This window comes from Malania oleifera, chromosome 2, assembly GCF_029873635.1.
Source record: "Malania oleifera isolate guangnan ecotype guangnan chromosome 2, ASM2987363v1, whole genome shotgun sequence".
Taxonomy (NCBI): domain Eukaryota; kingdom Viridiplantae; phylum Streptophyta; class Magnoliopsida; order Santalales; family Ximeniaceae; genus Malania; species Malania oleifera.
The window spans coordinates 29,419,933-29,443,391 of record NC_080418.1 but is presented as its reverse complement, the minus strand read 5'-3'; the positions used below and the strand labels follow the sequence as shown (position 1 = coordinate 29,443,391).

The 23,459-nt window shown below is 36.0% G+C and overlaps 1 protein-coding gene across 4 annotated transcripts in view; it reads left to right on the top strand.

Annotated features, from left to right (window-relative positions):
- Positions 1–23,459, top strand: part of LOC131149042 (helicase protein MOM1) — a 102,051-nt gene that overhangs the window by 70,960 nt on the left and 7,632 nt on the right. For all 4 annotated transcript variants that reach the window (XM_058099086.1, XM_058099083.1, XM_058099085.1 and 1 more), the window contains exons 14-16: positions 4,123–5,011; positions 5,166–5,419; positions 5,809–5,913. In XM_058099086.1, the coding sequence (XP_057955069.1) occupies positions 4,123–5,011; positions 5,166–5,419; positions 5,809–5,913 (1,248 nt within the window). The remainder of the gene's footprint in view (positions 1–4,122; positions 5,012–5,165; positions 5,420–5,808; positions 5,914–23,459) is intronic.

Below are 23,459 nucleotides of genomic sequence, written 5' to 3'. Positions count from 1 at the left end.
ATCTACTTCAATTTCTCCTTTAGCTTGCGTAATAGATCCAAGGTATCGAAATCTACTTGTGTTATTGATTTCTTGACCATAACAAATTTAACCCTTTTTCCAATATTCCTCGTACTACAATATATTCTATATTGTTTCTATGTATCCTAAAACCTCTAGATTCTAAAGCTTCTTTCTATAATTCTAACTTAGATTCTACTCCACCTGTAGTTTCATTGATCAAGACATATCATCGGCAAACAACATGTACCATGGGTGTTAGAACCATGGTCTTAAATTTCCACGAAATTGTCGAAATTTCCAATTTGAATTTCATTTGTATAAATTGAATATGTTTAATGTACATTATCTTACAAATATGTTTGATACACATACTATTTTACAACTCTTCCACCTCATACAAAACATAGATGTATTTAATTTGTAATATATTGGTCATAAAACTTATATTTTTATGTTTGATAACCATTTCAAAAGTTTCACAAAGAATTCCATGCTTTACTACTAATTTCTTTTTTTTTTTTCTCAAATCGAAATCGAAATTCCTGTTGAAATTTTTGTACTTTTGGAGCTTCGAGATATGAGTCGAAATCGAAATTTAAGACCTTGGCATGGTCTTAAATTTCCACGACATTGTCGAAATTTTTGATTACCATCTTCCTCGAAATCAATTGGTAGTCGAATTCTGTCTTGCATAATTTCCATCGAAATCTCAACGAATCATCTGAAATTTATCGAAATCTCGAAATTTTAGCGAAGCTTGTCGAAATTTAAACTATATGATGAAATTTTATCAAAATTCAAATGAGAAATTTAGGAGTGAAGTGAAATTTCTATCTTAATTTATTTTATTGATATAAATGATTATTACAAGTGCTTTTGAAATTATATGAAAAAATAAACTTCCATTAACATTTTATTTAACCATTCATTTCTAAATTATCATTATTTGTATAGTAAATAATATTTAAATGATTTATGAATTTCATTTGTATTAACTGAATATGTTTAATGTATATTATCTTACAAATATGTTTGATACACATACCATTTTACAACTTTTTCACTTCATACAAAACATAGATGTATTTAATTTGTAATATATTAGTTCTAAAACTTATATTATTGTGCTTGTTAACCATTTCTAAAGTTTCACAAAGAATTCCACGCTTTACTACTAATTTCCATTATTTTTTCAAATCGAAATCGAAATTGACATCGAAATCTAAATTTCTGTCGAAATTTCCGCACTCTTGGAGCTTCGAAATCGAAATTTAAGACCTTAGTTAAAAGTTTTAGTTGTTTCTATTTTGCAGCTTTTCTGACTAAATGAATTTTGATCTCTTCATAATTTTGAACGTTGATATATATATATATATATATATATACACATGTGTATTTGTGTATTCAATTGGCAATATTTATGCTGTTTGAAGTTTTTACATATTTTCTCATTGCATCTTTCTTTATGTGATTTTAGTCGCTCATTAAATGTATTCAGTTTTTTATTTTTTTTAATTTACAGAACAATGTTCAAGGAAGCTTCAACTTGAGTAACTCTATCTATGTTTTAGATGATCATTGAATAGTTTTACAACTGAATTATGACCTCATTACATTTGGCATATTACAATTGTTGGATAGCTTGATATACATTGTTGGATGAGATTTTTTGTTAAAGTAGTGATCAGGTTCAAGGTTGTCCTACATTTAGGTCTTGTTACCTTTGTTTTCCCCCCAATAAATGCATTGTAGGGCCCTTTGTTCTTGTTAGAATACCACTTTAACTAACATCATAAGCTATTAGTTTGTGGGCCAAAAGTATATATCAAGCTTTTATACTCCCCTGCACATGCAGCTCGACAACAAGTGGAGAGATAAACAAATGATAAATACCCACTACAGGGAATACAATTATTTTTTTAAACACCGCAAATAAATGTGGACAACAAGACTAGAACCTAGGATCTCTTGCTAGCCAGCTTTGATACCATGTTAGATTTTCACTTCCGTTGAGAGTGTAAGCTTTTAGGTAAAGTGCTATTTTAACAGTTCTGTTTGTACTTTTCTACTTGTTTAACTTCAATTGTTCTGCCTCATGTGTGATATGGGCTTGCATGTGAGGTGGAGTGTTGGATTTCTTACCACCATTGAAGCGACCTAACCGCCCTTTTAGGTAAAGTTGTTGAGAATTACGGTGTACTCCCAACAGGGGGGTGAATTGGGTTTTAAAAAAAATTTCTTCTTAAAACTTATTTTGTTAAATATTACCCTTTTCAATTTTAATTTGCTACAATCACACAATCACAATAGTTCTTATCAGCAACCTCACAATACCAATCAACAATTCAATGAATGAGTACAATACCACAATCCAACTTCAAACAATATGGAAGACCAGCTGTATATTACAATGAAAAATATCAAGATAGAATTTTAGAATTTTTGATCTTAAATGCCCTACAATTTATCTTCAATTTTACAAGATATCTCAGCTATTTTCTCAATTTCAGAACTTGTATTATCAACACAAACAAAATAGTTCCTTAATTCAAAGATAATCAGTATTCCAACAATTCCCAAATATCCAGCAAGTTCTCAATGATTTAAATCAACATACACGCAAGTTTATATTTGCAAGAATATAAAGAGATTTAGGGAAGAAGAGAGGAACACCGGTTTTTTACAAGGTTCGGCCAGCGGCCTAGGCCCTTGCCCCAAGCAATACGCTGTGAAGTTTTTCCTTTCCAACTTTTTTCCAGGCAAAGTTACAACGTCTTTCCGTATGAGGCGGAGACCCCTCTCTAATAAGAATACCCCTTCTTGCTAGGCAACAATCCAGTAACCCTGAATTGTCAAAAATAGAAACAAGAAACAATTTCTGTTTGTACAAGTAGAACTCTCAGTTAGAGCAGATTTGTACAATTAAAATCAATATACTTTAATAAATAAACAATAGAGAAAAAGAAGCTCAGTAGAATATCACCTGATTATTAATTTAGAGTTGAGAATCGCAGTAGAGAGATTCAGAATTTTGTGAATTAAATCAGAAAGAGCACAACAGTTCTTTAGAAAACTTTAAGCAAGATAACTATGAATATTTGATTTTTATGTGCTTGATCTTTTATTTAATTTTGTGAAATTAATGAGTATTTGTAGAGTAGTAAAGTTACTTGACGTTTTCCCTAAGTTTCTTGCAGTATTTCCCAAGTGTTCTCCTAGTTTGGAGCCCAAGAAATCAAATTTGGAAACTTTTCAAATGCTGTTTAAAAGTTAAAACACGAACTTTAGTCGACTGTGACACGAGGGTCAGTCACCTGAGCTTTATAAGTTCAGCGTATTTTGAAACACAGTAGTGGGTCAGTCGACTGTACTTTAATGAGTCTGTCGCCCGTCTCGCTTCTGTTTGCTTCTTAAAAAGCACATAAAAATGTCAATTGCCTCATGATATTACATCAGTCGCCTGTCCTACTTTCAGCTTTTTATATGTTCATATATTTGATTTCAATTCTTAACTTTGATCTTGGAAAAACATATGTTAAGACTTTAAAAACATTTTCCATGATTTTGAAATAAGGTCTCTAAGTCAAAGATATTTCCTAAGAGCTTCATGCATCAATATTGAATTGTTAAAGTACTTACATGAGACGTGTATATGATAAAACTATCTTAAACACTAAGTCTTCATGCTTCAGCTTCCATGCTATGTCCAACTTGAACATCTTCCTTCAATATGCTTTAACATCCATCATAGCTCATTGCCTTGAGTGTAAACATCATTCATCTTCTTCAAACACATGAACTCGATCTCATAAGCTCTTTTTGAAGTCTTGATAGATACAACAAACATGTTAAGTACACCCTTGATTTTTTTTCATCAAAACGAGATTAAGCCTTGTAAGGCCAACAATTGTGATGCTACAGATTGTTAGAGCTACTAGTTACATCTCTCTCTATCTCTCTCTTATGTGTGTGCGTGCACACACATGCAGCATTTGTAAATATGTAGCAACTAAGTATTGTGTGGTGCAGGTGCTTTTCTTCTCTCTCTCTCTCTCTCTCTCTCTCTCTCTCTCTCTCTTATCAATTTTATTCTAATCATGACATTTTTGGAAATGACAGTCGATTGGTGGTGGATCTTTAAAGGTTGGGGATATTTTGGATGACTTTATACGTCTAAGATTTGGTCCAGATTCTTATGAACGTGTTGATTGTGGCGGAGTTCTCCCATCCAAAAAGCAAAGTGTTCTGAACAACTTCAACAACAAGAAGAGTGGGAGATTTGTTTTTTTATTAGAAACACGTGCTTGTCTTCCAAGTATCAAACTTTCATCAGTGGATGTCATTATTGTATTTGACAGTGATTGGAATCCAATTAACGATTTAAGGGCCCTGCAGCGGATCACCATTGACCCAGAATTTGAACAGATTAAAGTATTCCGGTTATTTTCACCTTGTACTGTAGAGGAAAAGGTCTTAATTCTTTCTAAGCAAGATATAACTCTTGATAGCAGTTTGCATAACCTTAGCCGGAGTACTAGTCACATGCTTCTCATGTGGGGTGCCTCGGTTCTTTTCAACAAGCTGGATGACTTCCATAAAAGTAGTACTTCATCATTTGATGCAAACATATCTTCTGAGCAATCAATTTTGAAAGATTTAGTGCAGGAATTCATTTCTTTGCTGTGTCAAAATGGTGTAAACAGTGATACAAGCAACTCTATTATTCTTAAAGTACAACAGAATGGAGGAACTTACAGTAGGAATATATCTGTGCCTGGTGAGCTGGAAATTCAATTGATAGATGAGAAGCAACCTCATGTATTTTGGGCTAAGTTGTTGGAAGGCAGGCATCCTCAGTGGAAATATTCATCTTGGCCGTCTTTGAGGAATCGAAAAAGAGTTCAATACGGTGAAGAAATACCCAAACAACCGGACGTTGGAAGTCATGGTGCTGTGAAGAAGCGCAGGAAGCTAGATAAAGGAAAATTAGATTCTGTGGAGAAGGAAGGTATGGGACAGATACTGCTGACTCTTAAAACTTCTTGTGATCATTCTGGTATTGTGCTTCAAAAGGGTTTCCTAGGTGCAATGAAGTTTGATGTTCATAATAAAAATACAGTATTTCAAAGTTTTAGTTCTGAAAGAATCTGTAATTTGTGCAGGAACTACTGGAAACTTGGTGAAAAATGAATCTCAATCCTTGCCTAGACGAACAACTTCTGTGAGTGATACACTCAATGCCAGAGGTACAGAAACTTGCAAGATGGTTGCTTCTGAGGGAAGGGGAAATGTGCGTGATGAAACTTGTGCAATGGTTGACACTGAGGGAAGGGGAAATGTGCGTGATGTGCAAAAGAATCTTCATCTTCTTTTGAAGGCAGAGCTATCAAAACTTTATGAAATTCTACAATTTTCAGTATGCATCCCCTTTTCTTAGCTTGCTTGAGATTTTATCGTGCACAAAATTTTATTTATCCATGCCGCCTAATTCTTTTTTTTTTTCTGTTGAAATTCTACAATTTTTAGTTCTTTTCTATATTTTTTGTTGCACATTTGGTCTTCTAATATCTTTGAGTTGATTGGCATGATTGCAAGTATTATTCCTGGTTATAACTTCCTGTGTTTTTTGAGTGCTTAGGTCATGCATCTTCAGAATTACGGTATTTTTATTTGTTTCTGAACAGATATGACATACCTACTGTTATCTAATCAATTTGAGGGTCTTGTTGATGTTGTAATGATGTGTTGCACATTCAGTCAGCAAAATATTAATGTATGATTGGTTGCATTTGATTGTGATTGCAGGAGGATGTCAAGGATAAGGTTGGAAGGTTTCTTGAATATGTAATAAGCAATCATCATGTCAATAGTGAACCAGTGAGCATATTGCAGGCTTTCCAGATCTCTCTGGTTAGTTCATTCTCGTATAATCTGTGTTAGTGTTCTTTCATCTAGACTTTTTTGAAAATAATTAATTATGCTTTGAACTAAAATTGATATTTTAGTTTTATGTAGATATTATAGAACGAATAAAAATATTTTTGAGGTTTGCCTTTTAAAAACTTGTTCCTAGGAAGTTGCTGATTTATTAAGATTAGCTTTAACATAAATCCTAAATGATTTGGCAATCAATCTTATAATTTTGGCATCTGTGTTTTAATCCGTTTGTGGTAGCAGAACTGGCTGTAGTGCTTGTGATTTGTGGTGGTGACAAATCAGAAACTTAAAAATTGAAAAGAATTCCTAAATATTTGGGAAAATAATAAGAGAATTACTTGAATTTTGTGCTGATTTCAAGGCACCTGTAATTTATGTTTCTTCCCTAAAATTAGTTGTGCAAGAATAGAATTACATGAATTTTATGCTGATTTCAAGGCACCACTAATTTATGTTTCTTCCCTAAAATTAGCTGTGCAATCATCTACACTAACAAAAGTCAATTAAAACACTCTTCCCACCTGTCTGATAGGGTAAAAATTACTTGCTTGTGTTGATCTGTTTGATGAATACTACATGGCTTGAGCTAGCAGTATGATTTTATATTGTTAATACACCATATGAGATGTACAAAAATGACATAAGATGGCCACAATGTTTCTATTTTTACACATATAAAGTAAAAGACCTATTCTGGGTCATTTCTTGTTTTGATAGACAAATAAAAGGTTTCATTAAGGAAGAAAGAATGTACAGAAAACAGAATAAGACATCTTCCTATGGAAAAATAATACATTAAAGAATAAATCAAAACAAGACAGCCTTCCAGTTTGTCTAAAGATATAGATGGACATCCCTTTAGATCATCCTCTGCTGCAAAGGACCAGAGGGACTCAAATAAGATAGGGTCCAAAGAGGAAAAAGCACATAGCCAAAGAAGCCAAATTAGATTTCTTGATAGAATTCAACTTCATATGAGCTAGGTTGCTCTTTGCAGTATTATCCTCTAGTTGAGAATTCCCAAAAAAGTTTGGAATGAAGTAAGAATATTGACTAAAGAATCCATATCATTGGAGACTAGAAAAACCCACTACATGTATAAAGCTGATAAGGATAACCTTGATGCTCCTTTCTAGAAGCAGGAAACCACAATATGGAAAAAGTAGCTAAGGACAGACAATCCATAATTTACCTCCTCCAGTGAAGGCTCAAATCCTTTCTCTCTAAAATTTGTTTAAGAAATTGCTAGCTCACTCAATCTTACAGTTTCTCAAATCCAATTTGAACACTGGCCCCTTTTTTTTTTGCATTCTCCTAGAATTTCATTTTTATTAGTAGTCCTAGACTGCCATTTGAAATCTGCCCTACCAACAAATAATTTTACCCAAAACACCACTTATCCTATTAGCAAGAACCTGCATGATGATCTTGTGAATGATAGTAACCAAGCTTCTAGGGCTAAATATTTTACTTCAGTTGTTCAACTTATGTTTTGAGAACTAGACTAATAAAGGTGGAGTTTATGCTTTTCCCTGATTCCCTCATTAAAGAAACACTCCTGAAAACCTATCTCATTCCACCACATTCCAGCAGCTGAAAAAGGGCTACACATACTCATCAAGCTTTTATCTGGAAAAATCTCGGAGGATATCAACAATTATACTATAAATTCTAACAATATCTCATTCATCAGTCTCCAACTCATTAATGAAATTCGTCTTCCAATTTCCCCTTGCTATCCCATGAAAAATATAGGGTTTGAAAGAATGTAGGATTGATACCTCCTTCTCTCACCACTTTTACCTAATTTTCTGCCTTCAGTTATCTTTTTTCATCTATAGCCACCTCCTCTAGCTCATTTTTAGAGGATAGCCTTGGACTAATACGATCCCGGTGCCATGGTTCTAAAAATCGGCCAGTACCGTTACTTCCCAGTAATTGTATCACCCAATATGGTCCCCTTTGGTGTTGTAATGACTGTTATGGTCCATTACATGCCGTTATTGCCACCATGGGTTGTTATGCCTTAGATCAGTTGTGAAGTGCAAACAAATTTTAACACTAATTTTGTACTTGAAAACCATTTCAAGCTTTTAAAATTTATAACAGAAATTATAAACTGTATTCGTTGTATTTACTATCAAAATAATCATGAATTTTTGCTCAAATTAATGGAAGATAAGGAAATTGTCTGTTATGTAGGGAGTAAAATCTTATATTAGTGATTTTTTCTTCTACATCAACTTCATTCAATTGCTAAAAAAAATCAGATTAAAACTTAAATTTGAAGCGTGGTAGTCTTTAATCTTTGCTCCATATTGCTTATTCTTTGATTATATGTTTTTGCTTTTATATGATTCTGCTATTTGAAATATAAATATATTCCACTATTTATGTTTCATTATTTTATGTTCTCTTAGTTTAGATTAGATTTATACTCAATAAAATGGTGAATGGTAAGAATTGAGATCCACAAAAGCTCCTTGGTGGTTTGGGTATTAGGTTAGTGAGTCCTTTAGGGCAAGATCTGAAAGTGGTACTTTACTCATAGGGGGAAAAAAAAAAGATATTTGGTGCACAAAAAAGAAATTAAAGAAATTTGACACTTCTTTTTTCTTTTTTTTTTGGGGGGGGGGGTGTGAGAAGTAGTTATGAAGATAATTAGTTGGAAAGCCAGGGCCTAGGGGATCTGAGGAAAAGTGGGCTGATTAAGGAAGTTTGGTTAGAAGCTATCTTGTTATTGTTTTTCTTCAAGAAACATAACTTGAATGCGTGGATGGAGGCATGGTTAGGAGTATTTTTTTTTGGATGGTAGGTACAAAGAGTGGGAGGTTCTTCCTCAGCAGGGGGCATTTCAGAGGATGTTAATTGTGCAAGATACTCACCCCTTATCTGGGTGAATTGGCAGAAAAGGATTCATTAGCCGACCTTGCCTAGTGGAACTTGAGGCTTCTTGTTGTTGTTTAAGAAGTTAAAGGCTGGGGTTATTGGTGGAGCACATTGGCTTTTGGTCCTACGAGGCCATTTCTTCGGTTTTATATCTGGGATAAGTTGTTTGGGCATATGACTTTTCTCATCCTGGGTGGATTCTAGGGAGAAATTTTCAATGTGGTGAGGTTTGTCGAGGAAATGAAAGGGGGAGGTAGGACTACTATGAGTTTGCAAAACTTTGATAGGTTTATTAGGGATCGGGTTCAGGGATTTATTTATGGATAATGCTCTATTCTCTTTGGTTGCCGGTTTGGAGAGTGATGCTAGCACATTAGCTAGATGGGTTTTCCTTTAATATTGAGTTGGGAGATTATTTATTTACTTATTGTTATTACTATTATTTTGCAAGCTTTTTTATTGAATAGGATGGGTGTGGGCCTAAGTTTTGAGGGTTTGGAGTGAAATCCTAATTTTGGAGATCATGTGGATTTGGTTGGGGTGGCCTTTTGAGAATAGTGAAGGCAGTAGTGTTTCGGATGGAAAGGGTTAAAACTTTTGGTCCAAATGGATTTAGCATCGCTTTTAGTACGCCCTTTTTTCCGCCAAAGATTGTTGGGATGTGATCATGTGATTAGGGCGTGTTCAGTGAAAATATTTAATGAGTTCTATTTAATAGATTTTGAGTAAAATTATTTAACTTTACTTTCATCATTTCGTTGCCTAAGAAGAGTTGTTAAATTAAGGTTGCTGCTTTTCAGCCTATTAATCTATGTGTATAAGATCATTTCTTGTTACTAGTGTGTGTAGGCTGAGTTCTGTGATAGAAGGCACTATTTTGTTGTCCCAAGTAACAACCCAAGAAGGAGGGGGGGGGGGGGGTGTGAATTGTGTTAATTGAAACTCAAGTGCTTGATTACCAAATTTAACACAAATTCAAACAGCTGAAGGAAATCTACACAAATAAATAAGCGATTTAGAATAGTACAGAGAAATGCAAATTCCATTTATAGTGGTTCGGTGATCCCAAGCCTACGTCCATTCTCTCAAGGCCCAGCCACTTTGAGGTTCCATTAGTAGTCCTCTTGCTTTAACAGAAACCCCTTGCTTTGATAGAGGCAAGGACACCAAAGGATTCAAATACTAAGAAAATGATTTCCTCACAAGGATAGAAATATAACTTGAAAGAGCACAAAAACTCTCAAGGTAAATCTCAAGTTATGGCATAAAGAGCTTTGGTCTTTTCTTTGAGGAAGATAAACAAATTTGGGAGATTAAAGAGAGATTGAGAGTAGAAAATATGATAGCAATAATCTCACATAACTTTTTTTGGGCTTAGAGGGCATATATAGATTTTGGAGTCAAGCTAGCCATGTTCTGCCTGTAAGGATTTGTCAGCATGTCGCCTGGTCAACCTCTCTTCTGGGCCAGTCCAACGTTGACTGCTCTTCTGGGCTGGTCGACCCATGGCTAGTTATTAGACACATTTAGCCTAGGGTCCAGTTGATCATCCTTGGTCAACTTGTTCCTCAGCACTGTCAACTTGTTCCTCAGCACTGTGCATGAGACGGCCCATTCTTATATCATTTCAAATTCCTTTTAAACCTGAACACTTATGAAAATTTTTTTTTTTTTGGTGCACCATAAGGTGATAAATAAAAGTAGAGTTTAAGCACACCAAATTACAATTGAGAGAGAGAGAAATACAAAAAGATAAATAAAGGATCTTCAAGCTCTAATTGCTTAAAACCCAATGAATCACAACTTAAAACCAAAGTCATTAGTTCAGAATAGTCTATTGTCATCTAAACCAATTTAATGAAGCCTTAGAGCTAACATATTTCTTAGCTCAAAATGCTTTTTGCTGCAATTTCCTATAATATGGAAGGCCAAGGCTTTCACTTGGTTGGTTGTGCTTATTAAAATTAATATGAACAACTTGTTGCAAAACAGAAGACCTTTGAAGGCTCTTTCTCTCGATGTTTGTGTGCTCTGTTCCGAGGACTCTCAAACAGCTTTTCATCTCCTTTTACATTGCGAATTTGCTTGGAGCATTTGGAATAAGCTGTTTGGTATTATGGGTAAGAGTTGGGTATGCTCTGTATTGGTGGAAGACTTACTTGCCGTTTCTTTTAAAGGTTTTGGTTGAAGGAAGGATAGGGCAGCCTTATGGAGGTGTGTTCTATTTGCAGTTTTATGGGGGATATGGATGGAACGTAATGCAGGGACATTCTTTAGGAGAAATTAATTTGGGAGCTGGTCTAAATAAGATCCATCTTTTAGCATCAATGTGGTGTGTTGGTTTTGATTTTTTTTTAGAGGAAATAGTTTCCAGGAGATTCAAAGAGATTGGATGAATGGGCTGGCTTGTTGAATTTTTCCTTTTCCTGTAGGTTTTAGTTGTTTTTTGTGGTTTGTTCCAGATTTTCTTTGGGAGATATCCCATTCTTCCTCTTGTAAATCCTTTTCTCATTAGTGTAACTTTCTTTTTCTATATAAAAAATGGGGCTTACGATCAAGTTAGTTGGAATTTCCTATATAAGGTCATGGCTAGGACAGTTTTTGGGAGAGTTTGTGGGATTGGATCAGGGGGTACTTGTCCAAAGTAATTTTTTTTTTTGGTTGTCATTATTAATGGATAACCTATGTCGTAGTTTAGGTTTTCAAGAGATGTTAGACAAGGGGATCTGCTTTCTTCTTTCTTATTTGTTCTTGTGGTCGATATCTTGAGTAGATTGGTAGATAAGGTGGTGGATAGATGCTCTATGAGAAGGGTCAAGGTTTGGAATATGGGGGCTGTCGTGTCTCATCTTTTGCAGAGGACACAATTTTTATTTTTTTATTTTCAAAGGATCATAAGGAATCCTTTACTTGGTTTCAGGCATAAAAATAGATATAGAAAATAGGTGATAGCTGGTATTAGCCTGAGTGTTTGTAGATCTTTGGAATTGATCTCCTTAGCTTGACATGGAATTTTAGAGTGGTTTTTGACCTTTATCTACAGGTTCCTTGGGTGGTAATCCTAGGTCTTTTTGGGCTTTGGGCACCGATGTTGGAGAAGGGGGCAAGTGTCTGAATGGGTTGAAGGGTGCTATTTTTTCTCTAGATGGTTGTGTTGCCTTCATTCATGCTTGTCTCTTGAGTGCCCCCCTTTATTTTCTGCTAAAATTTTAGAGTTCTAGTAGGGGTAGCCAGGAGTATTGAGACTCATGGGAGATTTTCTTTCGTTCAGGATTGAGGGAAAAAAGGTTCATGTGATTATTTGGGAGCATGATTTTAAATTTCAAAATTATTGCTTTCAATCACCCTTGATATTAAATCGAAATAGCAAGCAATTTCCATTTGGCAAAATTCCCATCAAAGTTCCAGGAATCTTTTGAAATTTAGATTTCAGCAAAATTCGTTGAAATTTTAACTATACAAATAAAATTTCCTTGAAATTAAAATTTGAAAATTTGAAACCAAAATTGACATTTCTCTCTTAAACTTTTTTTTCCTTCCAGTTGAAGCTAAAGATAATTATAAGTATATGAATGACAACTTTCAGAAACTGGAAATTGCATGAAAGCAGTTTAGAAATTAGCTGGAACATTTTATTTCCTCTTGAAAAATGCAAGGTAAGGCTGCGTACTATAGACCCATCATAGTCTGCCCCTTCTCTAGACCCCATATACGTAGAAGCTTTGTGCACTGGGCTGCCCTGTTTTTTTTTAGCTACAACATTTTATTTGACCATATGTCTATAAGTTATCTTTCTTCATTTAATAAATAAGATTTAACTAATTTATGAATTTCATTAACATTAATTGAGCTTGATTAATATGATTCTTATATTACAGGTAGCACATGTCATTGATGTATTTTTATTTATAATATTTTTAGCCCTAAAATATGCATTATTATGTTTCCTAACTTCTTCAAAAATTTCATAAAAAAGAATTTCATCCTTAACTGCTAATTCCTATCATTATTTAAATCAAAAAATTGAAATTGACATCGACATCAAAATTTCCACACTCTCTTAGCCTTGGACTCTTAATCAAAATTCAAATTTATAACCTTGATTAAGAGGTGGTATGTATTTTAAAGGATGAGGGTTTGATGCTTCCCAAAGGTTTTTGTGAATGTATATTGAGTTTATTGGGGCTTAAAATAGTGGTATTTTCTGTCTTTCTGATTTCTTCATCCAGTGCTTGTGGTTTGCATCAGCTGTTGAAGGTTTTATGTTGGGACAGAGTTGGTGAATTCCAAAAACATGTCTTTCGTTGTGTAGTTATGATTTACTGCTCTATCAAAGTGGTATATGTGTTGGGATGGAGTCCCCAAATCCCAAAATGTGTTTTTGTCATCAGTTACTTCTTCGGGTGAACAACGTACTTTAACTATCTTAGAGGAGTATTCAAGGTTCCTGCAGTGTCAGGCATCCCAATAAGCATTTCATCACGTTGCATTCTCTGCTTAAAAAGGTAATCCTACCATCTGTTTGTCATCTGGTATCTCTCCCTTAAGTCCCTAGGTTATTGACTCTGCTGCTATTGACCATTTGACAGGTAACACCAACATTTTTTCTGCCCTCCAATATTCTAAACATATACCTCAAGTTACCTTGCTAATGGGTACTGCAGTTGGGATAGGAACAACAAATCCTACTCCTTCCATCTCTCTTTCTTCTGTCATGTACATTCCTAAATCCTCCTTCAATCTTATGTCTGTTAGTAAAATTAAAAAGTCTCTAAATTGTTCTGTAAAATTTCTTGATTTCGTTGTTATTCAGTATTTGAAGATGAGGAAGATGATTGGCATAGGACATGAGGCTAGTGGACTTTACTACTCTGAGCTGCTCTCTCCTATTGCTTGTTGTCATGGTTATACATAATTGGGCATGTTAAAACAACTAGTTCCTACTGTGCATTCCATGTCTAGCCTTGAATGTGAGTCTTGCCAATTTGGAAAGCATCACTATCTTCCCTTTGTTTCTCGAGTCGGTAAACGAGTTGTTAGCCCTTTTATGTTTGTTCATTTCGATGTTTGGGGTCCTAGTAGTGCCACATCTAAGTTGGGGTTTCAGTACTTTGTTACATTTGTCGATGACTACTCTAGAATGACTCTGTTGTATTTAATGAAAGATAATTTTGAATTGTTCAATATCTTTTGTTTTCTCAAATAAGGACTCAGTTTGATATGCTAGTGCAGTTACTTCATAGTGATAATGCTAAGGAGTGCTTCATACTCACTGCCTATATGACTAACTTTGGCTTGATCCATCAAATATCTTGTGCCCAAACTTCACAAAAAAATGGAGTTGCAAAGTAGAAAAACAAACATATTCTTGAAGTCACTTGAATCCTATTGTATCAAATGAATGTCCCTAAAATTTTTTGGAGTGATGTTGTGCTCATCGCTTGTTCTCTCATCTCAATAAAATGCCATCTTCTGTCTTTTGGGGTAAAATCCCATATTTAGTTATCACTAAGGCTCCTTTTCTCTTGTATATTCGATGTGTCCTTTGTCCATTAGTTAAATCCAGAAACGGATAAGTTGGATCCTCGTGCTATCAAATATATTTTTCTGGTTTATTCCAATACTAGGGATATAGATGTTGATAACCTTACTTTACATTGATTCTTTGTCTTTTGTTGATGTCACCTTTTTTAAGTGTACACCATAATATTCTAATTCCTTGATTTTTGTTGATCTTGTTGAGTCCCTTCCTCTGCTTAGTCTTCCTGATCCTAACCTATTTTCTCCGCAAAGCCCTCTTACATATTCATCCAGTTCAAGTCCTTCCTGATCCTAACCTATTTTCTCTGCCTAGTCCTCTTACATCTTCATCCAGTTCAAGCCCTTCTCATCCCTTGGATCATCCCAATTTTTGAATGTCTACACACAGCAACTCTAGGGAAGGGAGTCTTCACCAGCTTCCACTTCTTTGCCTCTGGTTCCTTAGGATTCTTCCTCAGATGAATCCTATTTCCCAAGTGGTTAATCCTTTTATTGCTCTTCCAAAGGTAAACACATTTGTATCCTACATCTAATCTCTAATTTTGTTTGTTATGATTTCTTATCACCCTCAAACTACTATTTTGCTAGTACTCTTTCTTCTGCTGCTCTTCCAATGTCTATTTCTTCCATTCTGGGTGGAACGCAATGATTGAAGAGATGCATGTGCTATAGGATAATGATACTTGGGAGTTGGTGGTACCTCTTCCTCCTAATAAGTTTGAAGTTGGTAGCCGCTAGGTGTACACAATGAAGGTCAATCCAGTTATCTAGATGGTTTGTGGCTTGATTAAAGGCCCACCTTGTTACAAGGGGATATACTTAGGTGTATGGTGAGGATTATTTTGTAACATTCTCCAATGTGGCCAAACTTGCTTTAGTACGTTTGTTCATCTCTTTAGCGACCAGCTATCGTGGCCTATACATGGTTAGATATAAAGAATGCTTTCCTACATGGTGATATTCATGAGGAGGCCTATATGGAGTAACCATCTAGCTTTGTTGCTCAGGGTGAGTCAGTCTTAGTGTTTCGGCTGAACAAGTCATTATATGGTTTCATAGTAGTTAAAAGCACGCTTGAGGCGAGCCTAGGCACGAGGCGCAGCGAGGTGAGCAAGCTAGCGCCTCATCCTTCTTCAGGTGAGGTGACCTTCAAGAGGCACAGATAGACGCACTGATTCTTTAGGCACAGTGAGTCACGCCTTGAAATTTTGAAGCTGTTAAGAAACAAAACGTAGCCAGAACCAGCCCCAGTCCTAGCCCTTCGTCTTCGACCCTTCTAAGCAGCACGAAACCAGCAGTCGAAGTTCGTCTTCGACCAATTGATCCTTCGAAGCAGTATGAAACCAGCAGGAGCCCTTCATCTTCAATCCTTCGAAGTTCGAACCAGCACGAGAAGTTCGTCTTCAACCCTTCAAACCAGCGGGAACTCTGCATCTTCGAGCCTTCAAACCTGCAGGAGCCCTTTGTCAGTTCCTCTTTGAGCCTTCGAACCAGCAGGAGCCCTTCGTTAGTTCGTTTTCGAGCCTACAAACCAGCAGGAGCTTGAGATTCGAGCCTTCGTGAGTCATCAAGTTCCTTCGATTTTCAAACTAGTAAGTTGTCGTCATCGTTTTCTTCTTCTTTCTCAGTTCTTTTTCTTTTTCAGTTCTTCTGCTTCTTCTTTTTCAGTTCTTCTTCAGTTTTGCTTCCTCCTTCCGGCTGCTTCTTCTTATAATATTAACTTGCATTAATTATGTAGTTTGGTGCAAGTTTATACTTTATAATTAACATATAACGATTTTTACTGAATTTTGCTGCTGTTTTGTAATTTTTTTTTTTGAAATGCAGGGTACAAACTATACATTTTTCTGAAATATATTAATACATTTTTTTTTACTGAATTTAACTGCTGTTTTATTGTCTTATTTTCTTTTGATATTGATGATGCTTTTGGGCCTTCAGCCTGGCAATTTTATTTCATTTCTAATTTGAAGCTTGAAATCTTGCATGCATAATTACTTATGTTGAACTATGATTGTTTCACTTGGAACTTGGTACTTGGTTGTCATAATTACTATTAAATATTTTGGCATTTTAAATTCTAGTATAACTGTTGATGTGTTGTTATATCAATTACCCACCAAATCAGCATTGTTCACAACTTTAATAATTGTGCGCCTCACCTCGCGCGTCGCGCCTAGGCTCCAAGTACCCTCTGTGCCTCAGTGCGCCTTGTGCCTTTGACTACTATATATGGTTTAAAACAGTCTCTCAAGGCGTGGTTTGTTCAATGTTGTAGCACTTTAGTTTGGAATTTGATGGTATATAGTGTATCATTTTGTGTTTTATCATTATACTCCATCCAGTAGGTTTCTACTTATTATGTATGTGGATGATATTGTGATTACTAATGATGATGATTCGGTATCTAGGGCTTAAAGAATTTCCTACAGACTAAATTTCGGACCAAGGATTTGGTACCAATGTAGAATTTTTTTTTTTTTTTTTAATGTATAGAAATATCAAGATCTTGTGTAGGAACCATCTTGTCACAAAGGAAGTATGTTCTTGATAGTTTAGATGAAATTGGGATGTTGGGATTTAAACTTATTGACACACCTATGGATCCTAATCGTAAGCTAGTGTTAGATTTGGGTGATTTGTTGCCTGACCTAGGATAGTATTGGAGACAGTTGGAAATTTGAATTATCTCACAATAACTCAACCATATATCTTTTGCGACAAGTGTTGTGAGTCAATTTTGTGATTGTCCAAGAACAAGTCACTACGATGCAATAATTCGCAGCTTGAGATATCTCAAAGGTGCACTTGGAAGAGGTCTCTTATGTTAGGATCCCATTTACACTCATATTCAGGGATATACTGATGAAGATTGGGCTGGGTGACCTTTTAACAGAAGATCCACAACCAGGTATTGTATCTTTGTTGGTGGTAATTTGGTTTCTTGGAAGAGTAAGAAACAAACTATGGTGGCTAGGTCAAGTGTCAAGTCAAAGCCTGACGGCTCACACTACATGTGAACTTGTTTGGTTGACGAACATCTTGGAAGAGCTGGGTTTTTCGCATTCTCAATTTACGGAGTTGATGGTGATTATCTAAGCTACCATTCATATTGCCTCTTATCAATTCTTCCATGAATCTTCAAAACACATTGACGTTGATTGCCACTTTGTTTTGGAGAAACTTGTGCAAAAGCTCATTACCACCACTCATGTGAAGTCTGATTTGCAGCTTATTGATTAATTTATTAAAGCCTTGGGGGATGCTCATATTAAATTCTTTGTAACAAGCTAGGAGCATATGATACATATGCTCCAACTAGAGGTGGAGTGTTAATGGCTAGTTGCTCATTGTACCATTATTAGTATGCACTAGTATAATGTTGGTACACGTCAGTCAGTGAAGGTATTATGGTCATTGGTATTTACTTGACATATTATATAAATAGACGAGACCTAACATTGTGATTTGGTCTCTCAGTTTATCCAATTATTCAACTCATCCAATACCCGCTTCTGACATTAATTCCCTCCTTCCAAAAAGTGGTACAGTGGTACACATCAATTCACTAAGTGGAAGAGCACAAGATGGCATGAAATTGTACTTCTTGTTACTGGAGAGGAATGAGAAATTTTATGTCCATCATGTTTAAACCTTCTTAGTAAATAAGCATGGGCAGCCCAAAGAAAATGATAAATCTTCAAAGGAAGCAATGTTTTAAAAAACGAAGGCGTTAGATGAGGTGTTTTACCCTTTGGGAGGCTAGGCATATGCCTCAGGGCGTCAAGGTGTAAGACTTTTTTGGACTGTATTTTCTAAAATAATTAATAAATTGAACCAAATGGAAGAGTATTGTTGAACACACAACGCCAAACTTTCCAAAATACCTTATTTCTCTATTCTTTCTTCCATTTTGTGTTTAGAGTAGTTTGTTAAGTGTGCGGAGATGAGAACTTATCCATTGGACCTCTAATTATAGGATTAAAATCTCCCCCGGCCCCCCTCTCCTCCTCGCTCTTTTCTCTAAATCTCCCATTTATGGAGAAGAACTCTCAATCCCTCCTCCTAGACCCATCACAATCTCTTCAAGGAGATAATTTCTTTTAGACTTATCTTGGAATTTTTCAATAGCGAGCTTGCACTCATTTCTCACATCTTGAGGAATTTTTTGGTCATGTTTCATTCCCTTTCTTGTACCCACCAAATGATGCTTAAGCCTTGAGACAGTTCCATTGCGTGTTTGATTACTAGATTTTCATCTAAAATATTTTTCTCCATCAACTTCTTTTATGTTCCAAACAAAATCTTTTTTCTGCCCTTATGGTTCCCCATCAGACATGTTTTTTGATTATTGAACAGAAACAATCAGCAGCTGCAGCAGGAAATTAATTTTTGTTTTTGAGAATTGAGAGCTCATTGCAAGAAATGGAAAAAAGATCAGATTCAACAAAAATTTCATCTTGGAAAGTTGGAGGAAAAAGTAAGAAAATAGCAGGGAAACAAGCAACTCTGCAGCCTTTCATTGTGGAAAAAATTGGGGGAAAGAACTAACAGCAGGGAAACTACATTTGGACAATGAGGAGGATTAACAACCAAAGTGCAAAGCTTCTTTTGACAAATCACCTGAGTCTTAAAAATGCTAGTTCACCTCCAAAATCTTTTCTTGAACCTTGTGGGACGAGAGCATATCATGGAGTTCAAATTAATACTGCTTGGGATTTCTGTTTCAGCTTGAACTACTTGAATGTCATTATCATCATCATTTTTTTTTGGCAACAGCCATGACTTGGTAACTTGAGCAGCACAATGCCCAAATCCTTGAAATTTGAAGCATTTTATTGATAGTTGGACCCTGGAAGTTGTTCTGAAATGCTCAGGAGTCTTCCAAGGGGCATTAATTTGAACTCCTTTACTCAATTGCTCAACTGACTTCTCTTCAACAACTCCGCTAGTACTCTTCTTAAACTGAAGGGTTGATGCAGCTCTAGGAGGATAACATTGCATATCTTTGTTGATCATAGTGGCAAACTGTATGGCTGCATTGCATCCCTAGTTGTAATGAGGCCACAGAAAACTTGGAGGCAATAGATGAATTCAGTCCTTTCCTATGAAAAGCTATCATCTCATCCTTTTTCCGTTCTAAGTTGGCATGATTAGCCAAATGATAGAGCTTACTAGTGTACTCTGTCACTGCCTTTATTCTTCCTTCCAATCAAAGAATTAGAGATGAACATGTTTCTGGTAATTGGAAGGTAGAAGTTGCTCCTGCATGGCTCACTTTGTCTCATACCATGTTGTTATCTCATCAAATCTCCTATTGTCTAATCCACAAAATGCAGGAAATTCCCTTCAATTTTAATTCAGCTGAATACATTTTTGTGGTTTCATTCATGTCATACCATTGGAAATAGTACTCCAAACAATATACTTGATCATCAAATTCTTCAGGAGAATCGTCATCATTAAAATCTGAAACTGTTTAATTCCCTCACTCAAATGATCATTTTGGCATTCACTCAAAAGTATGTGGTAAAGCGCTATGCCACCTTCCTGTTTAGTAGGAAAATCCATGTACTAAAGTGAGCAACTTCAGTTTTAGTCTGTTCAAAGGATTAGTAATAGACTAATTGTCTGCAGGACATTCTCCATGTTTTATTAGTCACCATGTTGCAATTTACTAATAACCCTCAATCTACTAATGCAAACCACAAACTTGACTCTAAATTATCACACTTGCTTGCAAAAGCTGATGTCTACAATCAAAATATCACGCTGCGGATCAAATATCATGGAAGAAAACCCAAATCTCACAGATGGAGGCTATTTATTGTGAAGGGGGAATATGCAGGATAGTTTAGTTCAGTCAGACACTCCTTGCTGGTGCGTAGGCTGTGCGCTGCCGGCGGTGACCTTTAGGTGATTGCAATGGCGGGTGGTGGTGTGATGAGAAACGCACTAGAATCTGTTCAAGAGTAGTGAAGGATGGAGCTTCTTTCACTGATGCATGGGGGCATAAAGGTTCAGAAGGTGATGAATTTTGGGTGAGTGGCTAATCAGCGGTTTCTGCCTCTGATGGTAGTGGTGGTGCTATGCAATCACGCTTGGAAAGCAGTGTTCAAAGTTTGATGCTATGACTGTAATTTGGCTGGAAGTTATAGATGAACAGTGCTTCAGCTTCCTGGGATTTTCCTGCTATTTCCACACTTGGTTGTTGGAATTATATGGTTTGAAGCAAGATTGGCAAAAAATGGAAGTGATTTGCAGTGATTTTGATGTAGGACAGCTATTTGAATCCAGAAAAAAGAGAGAATTTAGAGATTTATGGGAGAGAATTAGAAGAAGAGGAGAAGCTAAGGAGGGAGGAGGATTAGAAAACTACAGAGAGAAAGAAGCTGAAGCAGAACTACAGAATAGAATTAGAAGGCAGCAGAGGGTAAGGAACAGAGGGGAGGAGGAGAGAAAGAAGAAGAAAAGCAAAGAAGAGTTTTGGGGGGTGGGGGTGGGGGATTGAAAATGGAAGAATGATGTAATCATGGTTGGGCTCTAATACCAAAAGACATGACATCATCTAGAATTTTCTGCTAGGGAGAATTTAGGAAGAACTTGAGCAAAGAATGGAAGGGGAAGGAGAAGAAAAGGAAGAAGAGGGGGGGGGGGGGGGGGGGTTGGGAGTGGGGGATTGAAAATGGAAGAATGATGTAATCATGGTTGGGCTCTAATACCAAAAGACACGGCATCATCTACAATTTTCTGCTAGGGAGAATTTAGGAAGAACTTGAGGAGAGAAGAGAAGGGGAAGTAGAGACACTTGGGAGAAATGAGCACATAATCTCAATTTGAATTCAACAATATTCATCTCTTACATGCTTTTGATACGCTATTTATACGAAAGCCTCTAACACATGAAAGTACACATCTTCCCCTAAAATTGCATAAAATTACAAACATGCCCCTAAAATACAAAATATTATGAAAGTCCCCAAATTACATAATCATACTACAAGAAAATTAAACACACGTAATAAACAACTAATCTAAGCACACTTGGGTTTAGAATCCAATAATCCATTGACCCTATTCTTTGACATAAGCCTCCAAATTGGGTCAAAATGATCTGTCCAAATTCTTGCTTCTCTTCCTACACCACTATGGTTATGGTTTTTTCTGTTAGAGGGAGAATTCCCTTTGGCATAAAGCTATGAAAAGTAAAACTTAACATGCAGTCAATTTGGTGGGACGCAAATGCATGGATAAGGTTGGAGGTGTATTTTGCAAATTTATTCTTTCATCTCATTTGAAAATTTGTTGTGGCCAATGAGTCTCAGCAGCCAATCTGTAGTTTTGTTTGTTATGATTTCTTGTCACTCTTATAATACTATTTTGTTACTACTTTGTTGTTTAGCTTTTTTCCTTCCCAAGTTTGTTTTTGAAGCCTTATCCTAATCTGGTTTTTTTTTGGGGCCTTGGGGGGGGGGGGGGGGGTGATACTTGAAGAGATGAATAATTCGCAGGATAATGATACTTGGGAGCTGGTGCCTGGTTTGTTAGTAAATTTGTGTTGGATGTCATTGGATGTGTATTGGAAAGGTAAATTTTGTTGGTGAGTCGTCCAAAAAAAATTGTGTATGGTTTGAAGCAATCTCTCAGAGCATGGTTTGGTCTTAGGGCAATAGTGCTTGAGTATAGCCTTTAGCAATGTGCAGCAAATTGCTTTGAATTTGTTGTTTGTGTACGTGGATGACTTGCTTCAGAAGAGAAAACCTAATAAGGTCGTGTGCCACATGTTTGTGCCCTTTGTTGAGTGCGGAGACTTGCTTACCTTTGTTTTTTCATTGCCTTTACACATTGGTTGTCGGAATAAATTATTTAATATCTTTGGTAAAAATTGGGTTTCCCCCTCCACATTGAAGGCTTTTGTACTATTGTACTCAGGGGACTTGGCTACTAGAAGGATTGGAAAGCTTGGCAGTGCACTGTTTTGACTTTTATTTGGTGTGTTTGGTTGGACTGGAGTAGTTTATCTTGCGCTGCTGTGGGTGTTGCCAAGTGGTTTTCTTTCAACATGTTTCTTTGGAAGACTCACAGCACAATTGGTTAGCTCTCACAACACAATTGGTTAGCTTTGTTTCATTGAGTTATTTTCTGTGGTCTTGTAGCTGGTTTTCTTTTTGTAAAATGAGGATTTCTTTGATGTAAGACGGGGTTGGGTGACCTAGTCCTACGGGTTTCAACCCTCGATCAACACATACATATGAAACACTTTATAATAAGAATTGAATCAACCAAACTTACACAAATAAATCATGCTTTATCTCACATTTCCAAGGATTTTGAAAAGGTATATAGTTTGATTCATAATCCACTCTCAAAGGTTCTTTCAAAAAGGAATCAAGTAGTATGTTATGAAGATGCTATTCAATCATTCAAGAATATAAGTTTATGATATCACAATAATATTCCCACAATTGACAAGCAAATAAGTGTATAAATGCTGAAAATTTAAAGTTCTGGGTGTCTTTAGTCGACTGCGGCTCAGGGTCATTCGCCTATAGAATTTTTAAATTGAATTCTGGAGTGGCAGTGTTGGGTTAGTCGACTGATGATAGGTCCTCAGTCGACTGTCTGAGATTTTAGACAAAATGCTGAGAGCAGTAAAAGGTTAGTCGACTGACCATAGGGGTTAGTTGCCTGACCCAAGTTAGCCTACTGACCATTAGGGTTAGTTGACTGACTTGCTACGGGTTTGAATACAAATGCAAGGATTCAAGGGTTTTGTTCAGCTAAAGCTTATGGAACTTTAAACAAGAGTTCTCAAGTAAGTTAAGGATTGGTTTATAACAATATTATCGTGGGAAAACGCTGGATAACTTAGCAATGATCACCACGAATCTGAATCTCAACCAAGAAATCCTTGAAATTATATTTGAACAAGTGAAGGTGCTGTTGTATGTATGAAATGTGGTCTCATATCAACTGATCTCCGAGGAGAACAAACGTAGCCTCTCGCCACTCAATCACTAAGATCAGACAAAGCTTAAAGCTTTAACAAAGACAAAGTCTTTTAAATTTCAATAACAATACTTGGCTGC